The 20,188-nt window shown below is 36.8% G+C and overlaps 1 protein-coding gene, 4 non-coding genes and 1 pseudogene across 5 annotated transcripts; all 6 read right to left on the bottom strand.

Annotated features, from left to right (window-relative positions):
* Positions 1 to 2,788: 2,788 nt before the first annotated feature.
* On the bottom strand, positions 2,789 to 2,978 carry LOC143577486 (U2 spliceosomal RNA). The gene has a single exon (XR_013143118.1). It is a non-coding gene; the product is annotated as a U2 spliceosomal RNA (small nuclear RNA).
* A 1,135-nt stretch (positions 2,979 to 4,113) lies between these two features.
* On the bottom strand, positions 4,114 to 4,291 carry LOC143577485 (U2 spliceosomal RNA; annotated as a pseudogene).
* A 4,110-nt stretch (positions 4,292 to 8,401) lies between these two features.
* LOC143577482 (U2 spliceosomal RNA) lies at positions 8,402 to 8,603 on the bottom strand. Its single transcript, XR_013143116.1, has one exon. It is a non-coding gene; the product is annotated as a U2 spliceosomal RNA (small nuclear RNA).
* Positions 8,604 to 10,079: 1,476 nt separating this feature from the next.
* On the bottom strand, positions 10,080 to 10,275 carry LOC143577484 (U2 spliceosomal RNA). Its single transcript, XR_013143117.1, has one exon. It is a non-coding gene; the product is annotated as a U2 spliceosomal RNA (small nuclear RNA).
* Positions 10,276 to 11,519: 1,244 nt separating this feature from the next.
* LOC143577481 (U2 spliceosomal RNA) lies at positions 11,520 to 11,715 on the bottom strand. The gene has a single exon (XR_013143115.1). It is a non-coding gene; the product is annotated as a U2 spliceosomal RNA (small nuclear RNA).
* Positions 11,716 to 13,472: 1,757 nt separating this feature from the next.
* On the bottom strand, positions 13,473 to 17,577 carry LOC143577477 (alpha-1,2-mannosyltransferase ALG9-like). Its single transcript, XM_077061303.1, has 10 exons — positions 17,264 to 17,577; positions 16,376 to 16,472; positions 15,333 to 15,492; positions 15,040 to 15,257; positions 14,638 to 14,933; positions 14,449 to 14,560; positions 14,241 to 14,379; positions 13,965 to 14,161; positions 13,777 to 13,866; positions 13,473 to 13,631 (listed from the first exon to the last, which is right to left on the bottom strand). Exons 1-10 carry the CDS (start codon positions 17,557 to 17,559, stop codon positions 13,494 to 13,496), a joined length of 1,743 nt encoding a protein of 580 aa, XP_076917418.1. The 5' UTR covers positions 17,560 to 17,577; the 3' UTR covers positions 13,473 to 13,493.
* Positions 17,578 to 20,188: the final 2,611 nt, after the last annotated feature.

Here is a 20,188-nt window from a genome sequence, read left to right as displayed (position 1 = left end):
ATGAACTTAGTTACGGTGATGGACGGCGATGGGTTGGTGGTGGTGCGTGACGGCATAAAAGAGGAAGAAGGTGGTGGTGGTTGCAGGTTAGTGACGGTGGTGGGAAGTGGATGGTGGCGGTAGGGGGTAAGGGGAAGAATAAGGAAGATGAAGATGAAGGGTGGGGATTGGGGCCCACTTCTATGCCACATAAGGTTTTTTTGACAACGTGACATGCCACCTCAGCATCATACTAACGGAGTTAAGGCTTCGTTAGTCGCGGACCGTTAAAAACAAATACACCTTTAGTTGGGATCGTCACCAGCCAAGTGTTAAGTTGAGATTGTTATTTGCCAATAGGCAATAGTTAGGATTATTTAAAACCAATTTTCCTTAATACAATCATTATAGCAGTTAATTATTACTACACATATTTGATTTTTCGATGTTTTTTTTCTTTCCGGCTCTCACTTTGAGAAAATAAAATATGTATGATAATCAGCTATTCAATCAGTCATAGTTTCTAGGGACATTACATATTCCCCCTCATTAAGATTAATAATTACATATTTCTCCAACTATAAAAATTCAATTACATATATCCCCTTTCTAAACTAACTATATTGCATATATAACTATTTTGTTATATTAACTTGTTAGTGAACTATTTACCTTTGTTTAAAAAAACAATAAAAATGTAAAATTTTCCTTCTTCCTCACACTGCACTACGCCAACCCACCTTCACCCATGTATTTCATCTTCTCAGACAAGCAAACTCTGTTTCCCCGTGTTGTTCAAATTACTTTTTATAGAAAATGTTTTTAGAAATATGACTCAGTTTGAAGTGATTCTTTACACAAACCATAGATTTCAAAGGTAACCGACAAATGGACACGAAAATCGTGTCCTTTAAATTCGGGTCAACTCCGAATCAACTACAAACTTCTCCGATAACCTTCTAGGGTTTTGAATGTACAGATCTGAACTCGAACCTTGTTACAATATGAAGTTGAGAGCCGCCGACGTTAGAGGTTACTGGTCGCCAGAGAATGAAGAATCGCCACCCTCGAACCTAGTTACAATCTGAATCGCCGGCGCTGATAGTTAGTGGAGAGGAGGGGAATTGATGTGTATTCGGTTGTTCTTGCTAAAAATGTTCTAACTTGCCGAAGATGACGGGAAGAGTGGTGGTGGTGGTCATATCTAGCGGTATTGTAGGTCGGAGAAGATACCCTGACATCGTTGTGGGCTCATTTTAACTACTAACATAAACTTTGTTTTTATGTTTTATTATTTACTATTTGTAAAAGACATTCAACATTTTAAACAGGGGTAAATGGGTAATTTTATATGAATAGGGGAAATATGTAATTGTTTTTTTTGGTTGAGGATATATGTAACTAAAGGTGTTTATCACCGGAAATGAAATCAGGATAACATCACCCAAATCTATTGAAAACTTATAAATATTTGTAGATTCACCTTCAAAGCTGAATTTACTAGATTTGGACCTTAATATTAATCAATTAGCTTAGTATTGGTATTATTGGCCCAGTGGATATTTGGTTAGGCTGTCCTCTGTGGAGGGGCAGCGTTGCCCCTCTACGTCATCATCACGTAGAAAAAGGGGCTTCGAAGCCCCTCTTCATAACGCCCCACTGTGGTTTGTTGCTCCTTTGCTGCCCCATATTATATATACACATATATATGTATGTGTGTATGTGAGAGATAGATAGAGAAAGAGAGATATAGGCCCCACCATCCCCCCCCCCCCCCCACAATCGCCCCTTCTTCACAATACCACCCACCTAAATCGCGCCCCCGTCCCCCAAATCGCCCCTTTGATGCCCACAATGGTCGGCCTTATGATTGAAAACCGAAGAACCAAATTGGTGTGGGACCAAAACTCGAAGTTATCAGGTTTCTCCTCTGGTATTGTGTATATCAGTTTATGATCTTATACGGTTAAATATTACTCATGGGATTCTCATTACACAAAACCTGGTCTTAAATGCATCCCCAAAACTAACTTGAATTATCAAACACTCAATTACGCTTTTAATAGTTCTACATTAATAAACTTCTTATAAGTTTTTAGCAGCTTCAAAAAAGTATTTATTGTACTTTTTAAGATCGGTATCAAATAGTCGGGGTATCATCTAATATCATATACGTCTCAAACTGTAAAATAATTTATAATTAATCCCATACATGGTGTCATACCCAAATACTTGTCCCCAGTGTTTCTGGTTCGGATTCTCCGTCATTTCCCATTAATTCCTATTCATAAATTCAAGTTATTTAAATATGTAGAAAGCATCATAATCAATACTTATAAGTTCTAACTGATTGTTAGACCATCATCAGCCACTGATTATTTGTGACATGAAAAGCAGACAATAACTTTCAAATCAAAATGCCAACCATCTCCTTAACTAACTTTTTTATATCCTTCTGGAAACAGGTTCAACTACACAACAATATCATAGGACTCAAGAGCCAACATAAAGTGTCTAGAAAAACACCTCGTCTTCATAAAACATAAACATCAATGGTGTCCACATCCGGGTCGAGCTGGGAGGACAGCTCGGGTACTATATTGATTAGCTTGCTTGCTCCACTAAAAACCTAACCAAAACCGTTAAGCTGTTTCAGAAACCTCTGTCACAGGTTTAACTTTTAACAGAAAACATCATTCATCCAGAATGCGTCAAGAATCTAACAGTCCTACACCTCCAGATAACCTTTGTTCTCAGTTCCAGCACAGCAATTGTAACATGCCATTAAATACTTTGTGACTAAAAATTGGAGGGGTGCGCCATGCCTTAGTAGTAGTGTAAGACCTAAGACCAAAGCGACACTTGAAGACCCAAGCAACAAGCTACTTTGACGAATCTTACCCACAAAAAATAAGATTAATATCAAGTGAGCCAATGGCTCACATATCAGATACTAAACTAATTACACTTGATCTTAGCCAAAAGGCCGAGAAAGGTATGCTTTTCCACTTCTTGGGCTGCTAATTATATAGGTAGTCCCTGCACATATGTTTTCTTCACTCAGGCTATGTGGGATAGTGAGAGGCTCTTTTCCAACCAAATAGAAGTATAGAACTAATATTCTTCAAATTCAATGGGGCTAATACTCACACTTAGTGACGAACCAAAATTTTCAATCCGAGGGGTCAAAATAGAAACATTTCACATTCGTTAGCGGACATCAACCAAAATTTTACCTATTGATGTACAAGAAATGAAAATAACTATTGAGTTTGTAATTGTAATCTTTCTTGAAATTACTGCATAAGACTTTAGTTTTTAGCACTAAAAGCATATTTTGAAATAAACAATTAAAATAATTTTCTAAAAATATATTATCGTGTTAGTTAAGTATACAATCATAAGCATAAGGAAGTAAAACGAGCAGTTAAGGAAGCCACCGATAATGTCCCAAACCTCATCACAAAAGTCATCTTTTGCAGTTGTCTCGTAACCTTCGTCTTTACTTTTGTTTACATAAATTAGACCAATTACCTACAATAAGTACAATAAATGAGAGAAAACTAAAATATTAAACTAGTACTTAATTAAAGGTGGAAGTAATGATATTTTTCTGTTTCACTGCAAACAAATCTAACTTGAAGCATATTTGGTACAAATTAGAACCTGCGCCATAAGTGTATGAGTACAACTAGTGAGCAGTCTCGCACAGTTGTAGATACTTCATAAAATGTTTAGGATTTTATTTTATATGGTGTCTCCTAAAAGGCTGTCCAGTTCTCTTGTCTTTGCATTGCGGTAGAAGAACCGTTAACATCATCGTCTTCATCAAAGAACTAGAGGAATTAAACAAGTTTTCTAATATAGGATTGAAAAAGCATTCGCAAGCAAGACTTGCTTAAAGAAACCAGCTTACAGAAATGTATTCATCTAGCTTTACTTCAAAAATGCACATCAACTACCCTATTTGCAAACACTAAAAAACAGTAAAGAGCATAAAGAAACAGTCAACGTTAACTAAAAGATTCTTTTAGTACCTCTTACCATGATTAAAACTAAATCAAATTTGAATAAAAAATTAAAAAGGTGAAATCAGTTAATAATTTAATTAATAAAAAAATTGACTATTATTTGGAGGGGTGCGCCAGGCCTTAGTTGTAGTTTAAGACCAAGGCAACGCTTGAAGACCCAACAACCCCATAGAAAATAAGATCAATATCAAGTAAGCCGATGGCTCACATATCATATATTAACTTAAACTGATAAGAACTGATACTACACCTGATCTTAGCCAAAAGGCCAAGAAAGGTATGCTTTTATACACTTTGGGCTGCTGTTTACATAGGCAGTCCTTTCATCTTTGTATTCTCCGGTCAGCCGATGTGGGACTGTGAGAGACCTTTTTTATGTTCATTTTATGTCTTCACCTCTCAGAATTTAATAGCATAGGCAATGCTGATTAATATCTTGTAAACTGGTCTTTGAAGAACATAAAATAATGCCAGTTAATGTCTAATGCACATTAATTCATTAAAGATCATAAAGTGTTCGTTATTTGATCAACAATTAACTAATACTCCAAATCTGTTTCTAAAGGTACCTAAAACTTGTTTCAAACTTAATACTGCAGGAATTTGAAGTGGGATGCATGCAAATTACACATACTGCCTCATAACAAACCTACAAACTGAATATTCGGCTTGGAAGACCGAATTAGTTTTTATTCGTTGGTTTTCTAAGAATTCAAAGGATAGTAAGAAACTGCATAGGGTTCATAGTGTCTTTTCTACATGTGGAATTTCTTGTCTCCTCCAACTGCTAGAGAAAATTAAAGTGGTAAAAAAAACTTAGCGGACCTAAACATGCAAGGAAGACTTGCAAGTTCCAGTAACTGCACTTGCGTGTTAAGCAGTGATATAATCAGTTATGTTACTTGATAATTTTGTTACAAGCCAATGTTGACTCGATTGAAAAACAATTTATAACAGGAGACCGATCTCTCCAAAAGTTACTGCAAGAAGGCCAATGAGATTTTGTCGCTGCATGATAAAATGAACGGTAGTTCCACCAAGGAGGCCAGTGCCATGTAACAAGAGACAGAGATTCTCAATAAGACAATAACTAAACTTCGGCTAGAGTTCCCTTGCCAGATTCTGTTTGTAATAACCAAGAATTAGCATGCCTTTGAAGTTTTAAAATCAGTTTGAACTCTAGAAAAAATATATTATTGCCGGGTTAATTAATAAAATTTCATTCAGTACGCAAGAATAACCAATGAGAGAAAGGCACGCGTCGCGGAAGCAGAAAATTGAATGCGCTGCCAGGCAAGAGCATTTATGCCTACCTAGAGTAAATAAGAGTCAGACCCATACATGCGTTGACATCACTACAGCTACGAGTCATAGGGACAGAAGCTACCTGACGGGTAGATTGTAGATCCACCTTTAAGTGTAGTAATTGTAGTTAAATCATGTGCGTTTATGTTTAATTTCAAGGGCTTGGATTACTACACTATGTCGTGTGATTGTAGGTTTAAGGAGGTAAAGGACGAAACAACAAAATCATAGGCGAAAACGGTGAAGAAAACGGAGCTGGAACGAGAAAATTATGAAGAAAAGAAGAAAACCGGAAACCAGCTCCACCGTGGCCCACGGTCTAGACCGTGGACCACGGTCCACCTGAAGCAAACTGGGCAGAACACACCGTACCATGGGAGAAGGAGGCAACCGTGGCCTGGGCCGGCCCACGGTCTGGACCGTGGACCACGATCCGATCGTAACAGCTGGTTCTCTTTTGCTTTAATTGGCCGTTTTGGCTAAACTTTTCATTATCTTTTCATCAAGAAACAATCAGGGATGATCTTTGGAGTATAGACAATCATTGTTGGTGTTGGAAAACAGTATTGTTGATGCTTTCGATTCGTTTGATCATTACAATAGATGCTATGATGATCAACAAAGCCATGAGTGGCTAATCCTTTGGTATTTCTCTTGGATGTAAGGTTGTTTACAAAACACTTTTGTTTATTGTTCTTGCACTTGGATTGATTATCTAATTGATATGCTAGTATAATCATGATGTTTGTTTGATTGTTTGTAATTGGTCTATATCGTTTTAACCTAGTTTCGTTCTATACGTTCTTGGTGGTGTTGACAATCGAGATTTAGCAGAAGAAATTAAGGTTAAGAATATATTGATTGATTACCAAGTAACAACCTCGCGTTCTAGGAATCCGAGTACTTAGTTCTTGATTAATCACAAACAATTACACTAACACAAAATCAAGATATTATGATTTATCCATTGAACTTAACAAAAGTGTTGCGTAATAACCCGAATTCCAAGAGAAGTACTTGTTTAATCAATTGTTTACAACTTTCGTTTAATTTAATTAGTTTATAAAATCAAATCAAAACCAACTGGAGAATCTCTTTTTGTAAATTACTTTTTAATATTAGTTTAATTGTTAAAGCTACTTATTAACACATTTTCCACAAACTCTTCGTGTTCGATACCCATTTGCCACTATCTATTTAGTTGTAATTGGTTTAATTTTGCGCGAGTCTTCGACCTCACATAAAGAACCTCATATATAAACACAAATAAAGGATAAGTCCAAAATTCCTCCCGCAAAAATCAGTCGCGGAAGAAACAATGGACTAGGGGACTCGTGGAGGTAGGGTACTAACCCAGCAAAGACAAGGAGGCAACCCTTCCGCGACCATAAACAACTAATGAGGAACATGCAGATCACCCGCGAGGATGAGCAACCTCCGCGGAGAACATGTAGACCATCCGCGGGCGAATACATAAGTCTCCCGCAGGAAGAACACTTAAGAACTTACAAAGAAAGAAGAAACACGGAGGACTTGTTGCAACTAAGCTCAGACCAATACACGATAGGGAATTAAGAGCCAATCACAGCCCGAGCCTCGTACTATCCACCAACGCACGGTGGACCAATGGGAAAGGGCCAACGCAGTTCCTGCCCCATATAAGGATCTCCGTTGGACGACCAATCAGAAGCCAGTATCATGCACAGCCATGAGAATGGAAGGTTCCATTGAGTGGGACAGCTGGCCCAATCATTCTTCTCCCCCCTCGGCTATAAATATAAGGTGAAGAACGACGGCAAAGGGACTCTCTCATTCTCTTTAAGCATGTCTACTACTTACCATACCGATTCTCATGCCGGATGGTGGTTACGAGAAGAACCCCCTCCCCCCATTCCCCTTCTCGTAACGAGAGACATTGGCAACCGGAACAGTTGTTGCTATCTACACCGGAAAATACCGATCTAAGCCCACTCGGGGTTAGATTAGGTGTTAATCAATTCTTGAGTGAGACATTAAGCTAAACCTACCAAGGGTTAGACTAGTGTTTCTTCAGTCATGATTGAAAACTGAAAAACCAAACTGGTGTGGGACCAAAACTCAAAGTTATCAGATTTCTCCACTGGTATCGTGCATATCCGTTTATGATCTTATATGGTTAAGTATCACTCATTGGATTCTCATTACACAAAACCCGATCTTAACTTCATCCCAAAACTAACTTGAATTATCAAACACTCAATCACACTTTTAATAGTTCTTCATAGTTTACTTTTTTAAGTTTTTTGCAGCTTCAAAATAATATATATTGTACATTTTAAGATCCGTATCAAAGTAGTCAGGGTATCATCTAATATCATGCACATCTCAGACCATAAAATGATCTATAATTAATCCCAAACATGGTCTCACACCCGAATACTTGTTCCAAATATTTCAGGTTCGAAGTCTTCGTCATTTCCCATTGAATTCATGTTTTTTCTTTTTCTATCCTAGTCAAAATTGCTACCAATGAACATTCAATTCCTATTCACATTTCTTTTGACAAATTCTAATTATTAACTCTTTAGAAAATAATCAGAATCAATACTCCTATTTGATTTTTTGACCATCAGTAGAAACTGATTATTTGTGTCATGAAAAATTGAAAACCAATGATCAGACAATAACTTTCAAATCCAAATGCCAACCACCCTCTAACTAACTTTGTTACATCCGTCTGGAAGCAGGTTCATGTACACAACCAAATCATAGGACTCAAGAGCCAACATAGAGCAGCATACAGTCTAGAAAAACACTTAATCTTCATAAATATAATTGCCGTCCACATCCGGGTCGAGCTGTGAGGGAAACTCGGGCACTATATTGATTAACTTGTTTGCTCCACACTAAAAACATAACCGAAACCGTTAAGCTGTCAGAAACCTGTCACATGTTAAGCATCATTCGTTCAGAATGCACCAAGAATCTAACACTCCCACGGCACCAAAAAACCAAATGTGTACCACTCCCCAAATTAAAACAGGCTTTGTTCTCAGTTCAGCACAACAATTGTAACATGTCATTAAATAATTTGAGACTAAAAATTGGAGGGGTGCGCCAAGCCTTTGTGGTAGTGTAAGACCAAGGCAACGCTTGAAGACCCAAGCGGCAAGCTACTTCGACAAATCTTACCACATAAAAAATAAGATTAATATCAAGTGAACCAATGACTCACATATCAGATATTAAACTAAAACTGATAAGAACAGGTAGTACACTTGATCTTAACCAAAAGGCCGAGAAAGGTATGCTTTTTCACTTCTTGGGCCGCTAATTATATAGGTAGTACCTGCGTAAATGTTTTCTTCACTCAGGCGATGTGGGAGTGTAACTTTTGCCCTCATCTCTCAAAATTCAATACCATAGGTAATGCTGATTAATATCTAACAACACTAGCCTTAAATAGGGATGGCAATGAAACCCGAACCAGATGGGAAAACCCGATACCCGACATAAATGGGACGGGTAATACCCGACCCGTTAGGGTTTGGACGGGTTTGGGAATAGTTTTGAAATTTTTCATGGGTTTGGGACGGGTTTGGGATTTCTAATATACCCAATTACCCGGCCCGATTACCCGATAGCATAGACCCATTTACCTGATTATATACCCGATATAGCTTATTATATTATACATATACTATATTCCAAATATATTATTTGTCGAAACTTGTTTATGTCAATTATTTGAGATATTTTATCTTTATGGTAACCATCTTTGTAATCGATTAGTTATATTTTGTCAAAACCCCCATAGAAACCCGACTAGTTTTGATCCGGGTATATTTGACAAGTATTTTGTCAAAACCCGATAGGAAACCCAAAACCCGATGGGAAAAACCCGAAACCCGACAGGTAATTATCCGATTAAAACCCGACGGGTTTGGGACGGGTTTGGAATGGACTTTTATAACCGGGTATGGGTTTGGAAATACCTAAACCCGACCCATTGCCATCCCTAGCCTTAAAGATCGTAAAACAATGCTGATTAATGTCTAATAAACTATGAAGAACATAAAGTGTTCATCATCATTTGTTCGCCGATTAATTAACACTCCAAATCCATTTCTAAGGGTACCGGAAACTTACTCTTCCAAACTTTATATTGAAGGAAATTTAAGTGGGATGCATACAAGTTATACACACTGCCTCAGTGCAAGCCTACAAACTTCTGTCAGAGTTCCCTTGCCAGATTCTGTTCGTAAACATATGATGACCGAATTAGCATGCATTAAAGTTTTAAAATCAGTATGAACTCGAAAAAAAATATATATTATTACCGGGTTAACCAGTAAGATTTCATTCAGTTATACAAAGGATACCTAAGCATCACTCCAAGTTCAGCGGTCATAAGTCCCTGGTGAATTGTGATACCTCTCTACATCTGTGAACTAAAGACAGAACACAACGTTTCCAATTTAGGACCGGGAAAAAGCATTCACAAACAGGACAGGCTTAAAGTTGAAGTTCCAATAAAATGCATATCAAGTACATACTACTAGGAAACATTAATAACCAGCAAAGAGAATGATCTTTAATGTCAAGAGAAGCAGTAGCTCAACTTGTTTCAAAAAGTAGCAGTTAGATAGAGCTACTAAAACTTAACGTTTCAATTATTAGTCCTTTAAAAGATTTTATTGATTAACATTAAGAAGGTTTTGAATAAAGAGTAAATAAAATAATAATTTATTTAATTTATTAGCTAAAAAATTCAACTATGATTTGGAGGAGTGCACCAGGTCAAGGCAATAGTGCGACACCAAGGTTACGCTTGAAAACCACAGGCAGCAAGCTACTGTGATGAGTTCTCCCATAAAAATATAAGATTAATATTAAGGAAGCCAATGGCTCACATATCAAATATTAAACCGATAAAAACAGATACTACACTTGATCTTAACCAAAAGGCCAAGAAAGGTATGATTTTCTTCTTCTTCGGCTGCTGCTTATATGAGCAGTCCTTTCATCTTTGTATTCTCCACTCAACCGATGTGGGACTCCGAGAGCTTTTTCTTACACTTTGTGTTTTCACCTTCCATCTTTGTATAATTTGAAGTACATAAGCAATGCTTGTTAATGTCTAATACACATCAAAGATCATAAAGAGTTCAATATGTGATCGACATTAACTAACACTCAAAATCTGTTTCTGAAGGTACCTAAAACTTGCTTCAAACTCAATATTGAAGGCAATTAAAGTGGGATGCATACAAATTACACACACTGCCTCCGTACAAACTTACAAACTGAATATTCTGCTTGGATCGCCAAATTAGTTTTCATGTTTTGATTTTTTAAGAACCACTATCAACCTGACTAATCCCAATCAAGATTCTAACTTATATATGTTGGTAGCATACTCAAGAACCCAAAGGATCGTAAGAAATTCCATAGGGTTCATAGTGTCTTTTCTTCGTGTGGTTTCCTTCCAAGTACTAGAGAATATTAAAGTAGTTAAAAAACATGGCGTGCCTATTTGATTTGTATAAACAACTTGTGGAAGCAACTTGTCCCTAAACATGCAAGGAAGACATGAAAGTAACGAGTGACATTTGTAGAGTTACAAACCATTGGGAGAGCATACATTGAGATAAAATGATCATTAGTTCCACCAAGGAGATCGATGCCATATAATAAAGAGACACAGGTTTCTCAATAACTAAACTTCAGTTAGAGTTCCCTTGCTACATAATGACCAAGAATGATCATGCTGCATGCGTTTAAAGTTTTAAATCAGTATGAACTCCAGAAAGAAATATATTATTACTGGGCTAACCAGTAAGATTTCATTCAGTTATATAAAAGACACCTTAGCTCTCTCCTATTCAGAGAACTAGAGACTGAACGCAAGTTTTCAAATTTAGGACCGTGAAAATGCATTCACAAACAGGTCAGGCTTAAAGAAACCAGCTTGCAACAAATTAGCAGTCTTGAAGTTCCCATAAATTGCATATCAGGTATCCTACTTGGACACATAAATAAGCGCTAATTAGCATGAAAATCTCTAATGTAAAGAGAAACAATAGCTCAACTAGTTTTAAAAAGGAGTCAGATTTAGAGCTACTAAACCTTTTTAAAAAATAGGTCTTTAAAAGATTTTATTTGTTATCATTAAGATAATGTTGAATTAATTGTTTGAAAAAAAAAAGTTTTGACTAAGATTTGGAGGGGTGCGCCAGGCCAAGGCAGTAGTGCAACACCAAGGCGACACTTAAAGACCCCAATAGCAAGCCATTGTGATGGGACTTCCCCCATAAAAAATAAGATTAATATCAAGTGAGCTGATGGCTCACATGTCAGATATTAAATTGATAAGAACAGATACTACACTTGATCTTAGCCAAAAGGCCGAGAAAGGTATGCTTTCCTTCTTCTTGGGCGGCTAATTTTATAGGCAGTCCCTTCATATATATTTTCTTCACTCAAATGATGTGGGATTATGAGACTTCTTTCCCTTTAGTTTTCATCTCAGGGTTTAATACCATTGACTGAAAGCCAAGTCCATAAACTCACCCCTCAAATTGTTGATTCAAACTCGAAGAACTAAGATAATACATCGGTCCTTTTTATCTAACCATGATAATTATTGTGTTGGCTAAACAGAAAATATCACCTGTGAACTGTTATCAATGAATTCATATATCTAAATGTGATTAAGAAAAAAAAAGTAGATAAATATCAAAACTCTTTATATGCAGGCGCCTCACTTGCACCATTAAGAGCAAATACAGACTATAGAGTCCACAGGCTCAGCATTCATAAAAAAACACAAGGAAATTATGCATATTTCCATTTTATTGTAAAGCAGCTAACAGACAGTATTCACTTTTATCAACAAACAAAAATTTTTAATCTCTTAACACCTATTAGAAAAAAAATGCATAGTCCTTCTGCATAGTTCTACCAATGAACAAACAGCCAAGTTTTGCAGCAAGCTTGTATATGAGAATGTATCTGACTAGACAAGTTTTGCAGCAAGCTTGACTCCCTTGTGTGGATGCATCGAGAACTTATAATACGTGACACCAAGTCCATTGTTTATTATATTATAAAATATATGACTGCAAAACTTGTTTGATCTTTACTACAGTCCTAAAAGATTTGTTAATGTATCATAATAGGAAACACGGAACATGACTTTCACAATGCATCAACTCCACTAGATAACGGTCAACCTTTTGCTTGCATGATATTGTAAAATTTGGATTCTTATGTGCACTCGAGTTTAAGGATGATAGACAGTCTTAGCATATTCAACACAATAAAGAGAGCATCAAGGAGATTTCTTTACATTTTCTTTCACTGACTTGCTCATACTATACCATGGCATTTGTTTAACGAATGTCATATTAACATTCCAGATTAAGTTCATTGATTCAAACTGGAATGTTAATATGTCATACCATCACAATGTGTTCTTGGTACTAGTATAGTTTTGTAATATCCTAGTTGGTTCAATGTTAGCTTTGTTGACAAAGTTATAATTCAATAGTCAAATCTTTTATGGTCATATCTAACTATCCAAGTTTAACCTTGAAGTTATGCTTGAAACATTCAAGTCTGGCTAAGAATTTTAATGCTTTTTCGTTGTATTTAATATAAATGAGAGGAAAATACTATAATTGAGAAGAAAGGTTTCTGTTTATGTTAACCTAAATGTTGACCAAAAGATTAGGTTTTAGTGTATTAAGTAATTAAATCCAGATTTTGTGGTTAAAAATAAAAAGGAAACAAGGAGGCACTAGTGTGCTTGGCTTTGTCAACAATTTAGTCTCATTTCAAGTTTCGCTAGAGAGATCGACTGACAAAAGAGTTTGGATGGAAATCCTGACAAAATGATGCTTGTAACTAACCGCACGGGCTAACTTGAAAACCATAATATAACATCGAGCATGATAAGGCCTCGCATCATATTCTTCGAGCATATTACAGCCGTATACTCACTCGTACTTTTAACGAAAATGGCTTCAAAACAAAATACTATATTACGAAACTCCACAATAAAGACAGCATCCGACTCAACAAAAACCAAAAGAAAGACAACATGTTGCAGGAACCAGGAAGGTCAGCGTTTATCCTAAAATTAGTAATATAACAGAATCTAATCTCATTTTTGTGGTGGTCACCAGCTTGCACAATCTACAGCTGCTCTTTGTGTCGCTTCAATAATTTATAAAGCCCAAATGTATTTTTCTCTTCCCACATATACGGTATGAAGAATGATCTATATAAAGGAGGTGAAAATTCCCTATCTAGATATGGCAATGCTGCAACCACCTACAAAACAAACGTCCATTATTACAGGGGTCAAATCAGGTCAACGTACATACACTTCATTTCTCTGATTTAAATTCATTAATGTTTTAAATATTGTTACAAAATGTTACTATTATATTTAACAATTTAAGAGAATAAACAGTACCTCCCATTTTGACAAGTCAGAGCCTCGAGAAAGAACCGGTCTTTGAAGCTGTAGCTCAACAAGAAAATCACATTTTTCCACATCCTGAAGCTGTTGACAGATTAAAACAGAATAAATTATAAAAAACCTGTTTTATGTTAGCAACAAGAACGGTCGCGTGTACAGGAAATTGCTGACAAGAAGCTTACAAATTGATCAGGTGATGCCTTGTTCTTATTATTAAAATATGATGGTGCTGCTGAAGTCCCACCCACAGTTGAATTAAATGGAAAAGGAAGTAAGCCCCTGAAACCATCATCGATCCACCTAACTTCACCCACATAATCTGGAATAAAGAATGAAGACGGAAAGCGGTGCCACTCACTTCCCACACACACCACTGCACCTGCATACACGACAACCGAGTCAACAAAACGGTCAACCCGACCCGACCTGTTTTGAAACGCCTGCAAAATGGTTCTTACCGGTTCCAGCATCATCATGATGTTCAAAGTGCTTGTAAATCTCTAAAGGAGCGGAATAACCGTTGATGATTGAGAATGTTCTAGAGTGAGAAAGGCATAATATGAAGCCAAGAACTACGGGTCTTACATATTTAGCAATCTGCATATGCAAAAGGTTAATTGCTAATGAATTCATCATGCCCAAATGAAATATGAAGTTATGATTTACCTTGTAAAGCAGAGATTGTTCGGTACTATAACGTTCATAAAAAAAATCTGGAAAACTTTCAATGACAGATGCAGCAGCAACACATATAAGAGGGTATATAGGATAAAGAAACCTGCAAGTCAAAGAGTCAAAGTTACGACACTCCTTGTTATATACTTTTCAAACAATATAAATTCACTAAATTCTGACCTTTCTTCTTTATGTGGCTGCAAAGACATGAAAGCCAACCAGATATAAACAGGGGACACCACGATTAACAAGTCGGGAGTATACTTCTTTTTTGTAACCGGGAGTGTGGCCACAAAAAGCAGACCAAGAATAAGTGCGAAGTTGAAATTATTAAACCCGTTTTGCAAGTAGTATAACGGTCCTTCGGTTCCATACAAATGGCTCTCACCACCTCCTGCCACATTATACACCAACAAATTCATAACAGATGATGTCCATTTCCCATAATAATGGTAGTCCACAAGTACCGAAAGTGTCTGCACAACATTTCATACAATCACACCAATACAATCTTTAAAAATTCAGGACAAATAATCATACAACCTCAGATTACAAGTACCAAAACGAAGGAATATTCCGTACCAAAAGGGTAATAGAAATAAGTGCTCCTGAAATAAATGCTTGTTTGAACCTTCTAATTAGAGAGTAAACTGTTACGGGAAGAAATGCAAGGATTGAAAATGGCCAACCAAGAATCACACCAGTTGCTGCAACAGCGACAGCTGTCGCATGCCTACCAAAAAGAAACAGTGCTGATGATAGGGAAATAGCATACATTGAAAACGAGCTCGGTAAAAAACCTGCATTGATGTGTCATTAATAAGACATATTAATGTGTCATCAAGTAATGTTAAAGCAGTTTAATGAGTACTCACTTGTGCTAGCGAAAAAGCAACCACTTGTTAAGCACAATAACGCAAGTGTATAACAAGCAAGGCGTTTTCCATATTTTCTGGAAATTGCTACCACCAGAGCAGCTTCGGTTATGACAGAGATAAGGCCTAGAAATATCCTCACAGCATAAAATACTCTTACCTGAAATGAGATCAAAATTAAATCAATTATGTTAATGAGATAACACTTAGGGCGCGTTCGTTTCACGGAATTTTTTTAAAGGATTTGGAATTGGAATGGAATGGAATGTTTGAGAATCCCTATCATGCGTTTGGTTGGTTAATATGTATTGGAATGAGAATCTTCTTCATTCTCGGGTTTTTTTTTTTTTTGAAGAACGAGGGCAAAGGCGGAAACGTTTTAGTTTTTTTACATTTTTCGTTTTTGATTTATATTTTGAGTTATGATTTTTTTATTAGTTTTTTTGAATTTTTTTGGAAGGGTTTTTATTAACAATAAAATCCCCTCCAAAAAAAATTCAAAAAAATTAATAAAAAAATCATAACTCAAAATATAAATCAAAAACGAAAAATGTAAAAAAACTAAAATGTTTTGATTCGAAACCCGTTCTTCAAAAAAAAAAAAAAAAACCTCGACCCGAAACCCGTTTTGATCCGTTCTGACCTTGACCATTCCGACCCGGACCCTTTCTGACCCGAACCCGTTCCGACAGAACCAAAACAACCCTTTTTAGTTGACCCATTCCGACCCTAACCCGTTTCGACCCATGACGAGTTTCGACCCAACCCAACCCATTTGCCACCCTAGTACTTATTAGGTTTAATAAAACAATCCTTAATTTTCCATAACAATCCTTATAAAATATGTGGGATTTTAAAATCCCATGAAATGTGGGATTTGATGGGATTTAGTTTCCATTCCCATTCTTTCATTAATGAAACGAACATATCAATTCATGGGATTTAAAATCCCATTCCTTAGAATTCCTTCCAAATCCTTGAAACGAACCGGACCTTAAGAAACTTATACAAGTCCTAAATTGAACAAGCATTCAAATTTGTACTTTTTCCTCTTCAAGCCAATTATAACACATTGAAGCCGGCAAGCCCACCAAATAATGAAACAGAAGATAAAGGTACGAACGCAACGCAAACTCAGAACTGCAAAAACACAGATACGATCTCATAAGTAGAAAATCAAATGGATTTCATATTCTAGAAAAAAAATCTGATCATTATTCATTAGTAACATTATGTAAATTCTACTTTGTCAAAAGCCCTTCGGGCACATGCCTAGGCCCTCAGGCGAAGCAAGGTGCACGAAAATCGCCTTGCTGCTATCTAGGCCCTCCGGCGACCTTCGGGTGAAATTACGGTCAGACTCCAGTCCAATTCTGACAAGATTCCGACGAAATCCTATACTTTCAACAAAATTTTGCAAATTCCGAGCAAACTGGTTTGAAACATCGAAAAGTGGCCTGAAATTCGCCCAAAACTATCCCTCAAAAAATGTCTGCTTAAGTTATGTACGACCCTCATTTTTTAAGCGCCTAGGCCCAAGGCTCATCCTTTGCACCTCTGATAACTATGTATAGATGTCACAATTAAATTTAACAAGACACACTAATCACTAAACATGCATTATTGCATAATATTTAGTTAGCCCTAGTTTCACTTTTAGCCAATGTTGTAGTAATCAATCGCTAGTTGCTAGTCAGGTGATGGGGAGGGGACTAGCGATTAATCACCGATTAGTCAGCGCCTAGCAGGGATTTTTAGAACCGAAGCAGTGGCCACGTGGCGACTGTCAATTGGCTTGATTAACCTATCTCTAGTCACCAAACTTATATAGTCTCATGGTCACTAAACAATCTAAATTAAGCCCTTCAATTTGAATCAAACAATCAATACATAATAATAATAATAATAATAATATCAGGATAATTAATTACCTGTACTCCCAAGTTTGAAAGCCTGATTTGTAAAGTATGAAATGAAGAGGCTCCCAGTAATTGAAGACCTCATCACAGTCATGAATAATATTGGTGGTTGCGCTCATGTACCTAAACAACCCTAGGGCAAATACAGGAAATGCCCACGTCAGCCCTTTCTCCACCTCAGCACCTCCTGCTGCTGCCTTATCATCCGCCCGCTTATCTACCTTCGTGTAACCGTCCGTTGACGTTGACGGCAACAGCCGATCGGATTCCGACGGCCGCCGTCGCCGTGTTGCGAGTGCTACTGACATTGGTCGACTGCTGTGGACTATGTTTTGGTTTAGATCGGTTTAAGGAAAAGAAAAAGAAAACTAGTGTGGTGGGTTTGCTTTTCTTTTTTTTTTTGCTTCGTAGAGAAGAATATAGTGGTCGGAGATCCGGTCGGAAATGGTGATTCGACTGAGAGAAAGGCCCAAAAACTATAGCCCATCTGAGCTGGATTTTAACAAAAAGGGAGCCCACGGAAAATAGATGGGTCGGCCAAGGTGTGCAAATCAAGTATTTCATGAACTGTTTCAAACATGGTCAACAAAAGTCAACAATCAAGTCGGGTATTTAACCGGGTTTTTGGCCTGGTTGGGTTTGCGTTGCACCGGGTTGTTGTTAAAAAGGCATTGTTGTTACGCCATTTATTATCAGAAACCCAACTCTTTAGCATATGAAAATCTAAATGCTAGTCAAAACACAAATGAAAAGAAAAGATTTATATAACCAAAATAAACCAAAACGTCATAACAATTATGGATAAAATTACGCCGAGGCTCAGATTGTATCCATGTATATGTACTATATCAGAGGCATAGTTCAAGAAAACAAAACCCTGGAATACGCATTATGAAAAACCAGCAAAAAAAAACAAGAAAACAAAATGTAGTTGTCTATTGCGCATCACGACGAATGAAAACACGTGTCTGTCACGATACACAAAAGACCTGTAAAGCATATGATATTTGGGTGGTGTCGTGCTACTTCGATGGACCTACCCTTTTGACCATCGTGATACGCAAAGTGATAGTTAAGTAACCAAGACATATGTTGAGCCACGTAGCGATGACTCAGCGCCACGTGGGGAGTCTAGTGATGAGGCAGCGAAGCTAAGGCGGCGTCACGTATCACAATAGCCCCCATTTATCTTCATTGCGATACGCAATGGATTCTAAAATCGGTTATAAAAAGGGAGGAGTCGGGTGTTCACTCCACAACACAAAACTCAAATCCAGACACGCACAACATTGGGTTTCGTGCCCCAATCCCCTTACGACGACCCGGCGAATCCCTAGGCCTTGAAGTACGTGCTAACCAGTGAAATCTTGATGAACCACCAACACCCGACGTGTAGTAGAAGTGTTACCCGTTCGATCTTAATCTTATACCCGTGTTAAGGTTGGGGTTCCGCTTAAGTTCATTAAATATATAGCTTAGACCCTAGTCTAGGGTGTATTCTAAACCTTCAAAAGTTTTAAATATATATTTTTAGCTTTTCATAAACAAAGGTGCCTTCCTCATGATGAAGAAACGTAAAGTTTACATACAAAGATTATAGTCAAAATGGCATTTCTTCTTGAAGAAAAAACATGAAGATATTTACAAATAGACGATTCTTCATGAATAAGAAACGTAGCATATCATTGGTAAGTAAACTAAAAGACTATGGGCCTAAATGCTTTACTCTGGCAAAAAAGTTATCATGATTTAAGACTATATAAATTAGACTAAAGGTCTAGATCTAGATCATTCGACCTAAATATTTAAACAAAGTTAATCCCATAGTATAGGTCTGAGGTAACTCATCAGAGCATATAGCAGTTCAACTGATCATCATAACAATGTGAGTACGTTTAATTGTTTAATCTTTTTACGAGCGTGGATACATCTAAACTTTTAATAACATGAATACGTTATCCCTTATCAAATGGCCATACTCTTATGGAACAAATTGGTGTTTGTTTCAGAAGAGTCAAAACTGGTTTACAAACAAAAAAACCTTTAAACAGATTTACCGACTAAGCTAAAAGGTGAATATGTTTAACTGTTTAACAAGTCGATTTTACTCTAAAGAGATAGATATGTTATTTGTCTTAAAGCTGAAAAGACAAATATACTGTTTATCTTAAGGAGCCTGAACAAACTGATTGTACTTCGAAGAGACAGACATGTTATTTGTCTTAAAGCTTAAAAAACAAATATACTATTTGTCTTAAAGAGTCTGAATAAATTGATTTTAATCTGAAAAGATAAATATGTTATTTGCCTTAGAGCTAAAAAGACAAATGCATTGTTTATCTTGAAGAGCCTGAAAACGCTTATAAAACGTTATAATACAAGATAGAAAATAGAGGTACTCAAATTAAATGCACATGAGTATGTGTCCATACATAATTGACAAGTAGCAGGTATGCTATGCGTCAGTCTCAAACCATATCTCTAATGGGCGTAGTTCTGAGATACCGTTGATTTGTGTGTGTATTATAGTGGTACACACTAAGAGCCGATACCATGCTAAGTCGTACAGAAAATTATATTTGTATTTTAACAAAATTTCAGAAAATGTTTTAGAGTCGGTCAACAGTTCACAAACATATCGCCGACGTATTTTCCAAACTGTTTTACGAGAAAACGGAGAGGTTAGACCGGACATGAAGAAGATTGAATATAGTAGTCATTAGATTGCTACCCAAAAATTGTAATTCTCTCTATATATATTAGTGAGTACAAATTTTTTTATCAGCGGGCACCCGCTACCCAAACCCAGGGGTGGCTTGTGGGACAGCGAAAACAAGTTAAGGCTTTAGGCCCAAATTAGTTAATGCCCCCCAAGTCTAAAAGAATATTATATATAGATATATTATAATGGGTAAAGTAAACTCAAAGTAATGTATT

The sequence above is a fragment of the Bidens hawaiensis genome, unplaced genomic scaffold, assembly GCF_021521415.1.
Source record: "Bidens hawaiensis isolate Kalapana, Puna unplaced genomic scaffold, B.hawaiensis_p1.1 tig00028623_1, whole genome shotgun sequence".
NCBI lineage: Eukaryota > Viridiplantae > Streptophyta > Magnoliopsida > Asterales > Asteraceae > Bidens > Bidens hawaiensis.
The sequence above is the reverse complement of the archived record's forward strand: the minus strand, read 5'-3'. Positions and strand labels throughout refer to the sequence as shown.

What these genes read in the sequence shown, in the direction of transcription:
- LOC143577477 (XM_077061303.1), bottom strand. Translation starts at nt 17,559, where the DNA reads ATGTCAGTAGCACTCGCAACACGGCGACGGCGGCCGTCGGAATCCGAT. An exon ending in AACAATCTCTGCTTTACAAG is followed by an intron (nt 14,380 to 14,448) that starts GTAAATCATAAC and finishes TTGCATATGCAG; the next exon opens with ATTGCTAAATATGTAAGACC. An exon ending in TCATGATGATGCTGGAACCG is followed by an intron (nt 14,162 to 14,240) that starts GTAAGAACCATT and finishes TCGTGTATGCAG; the next exon opens with GTGCAGTGGTGTGTGTGGGA.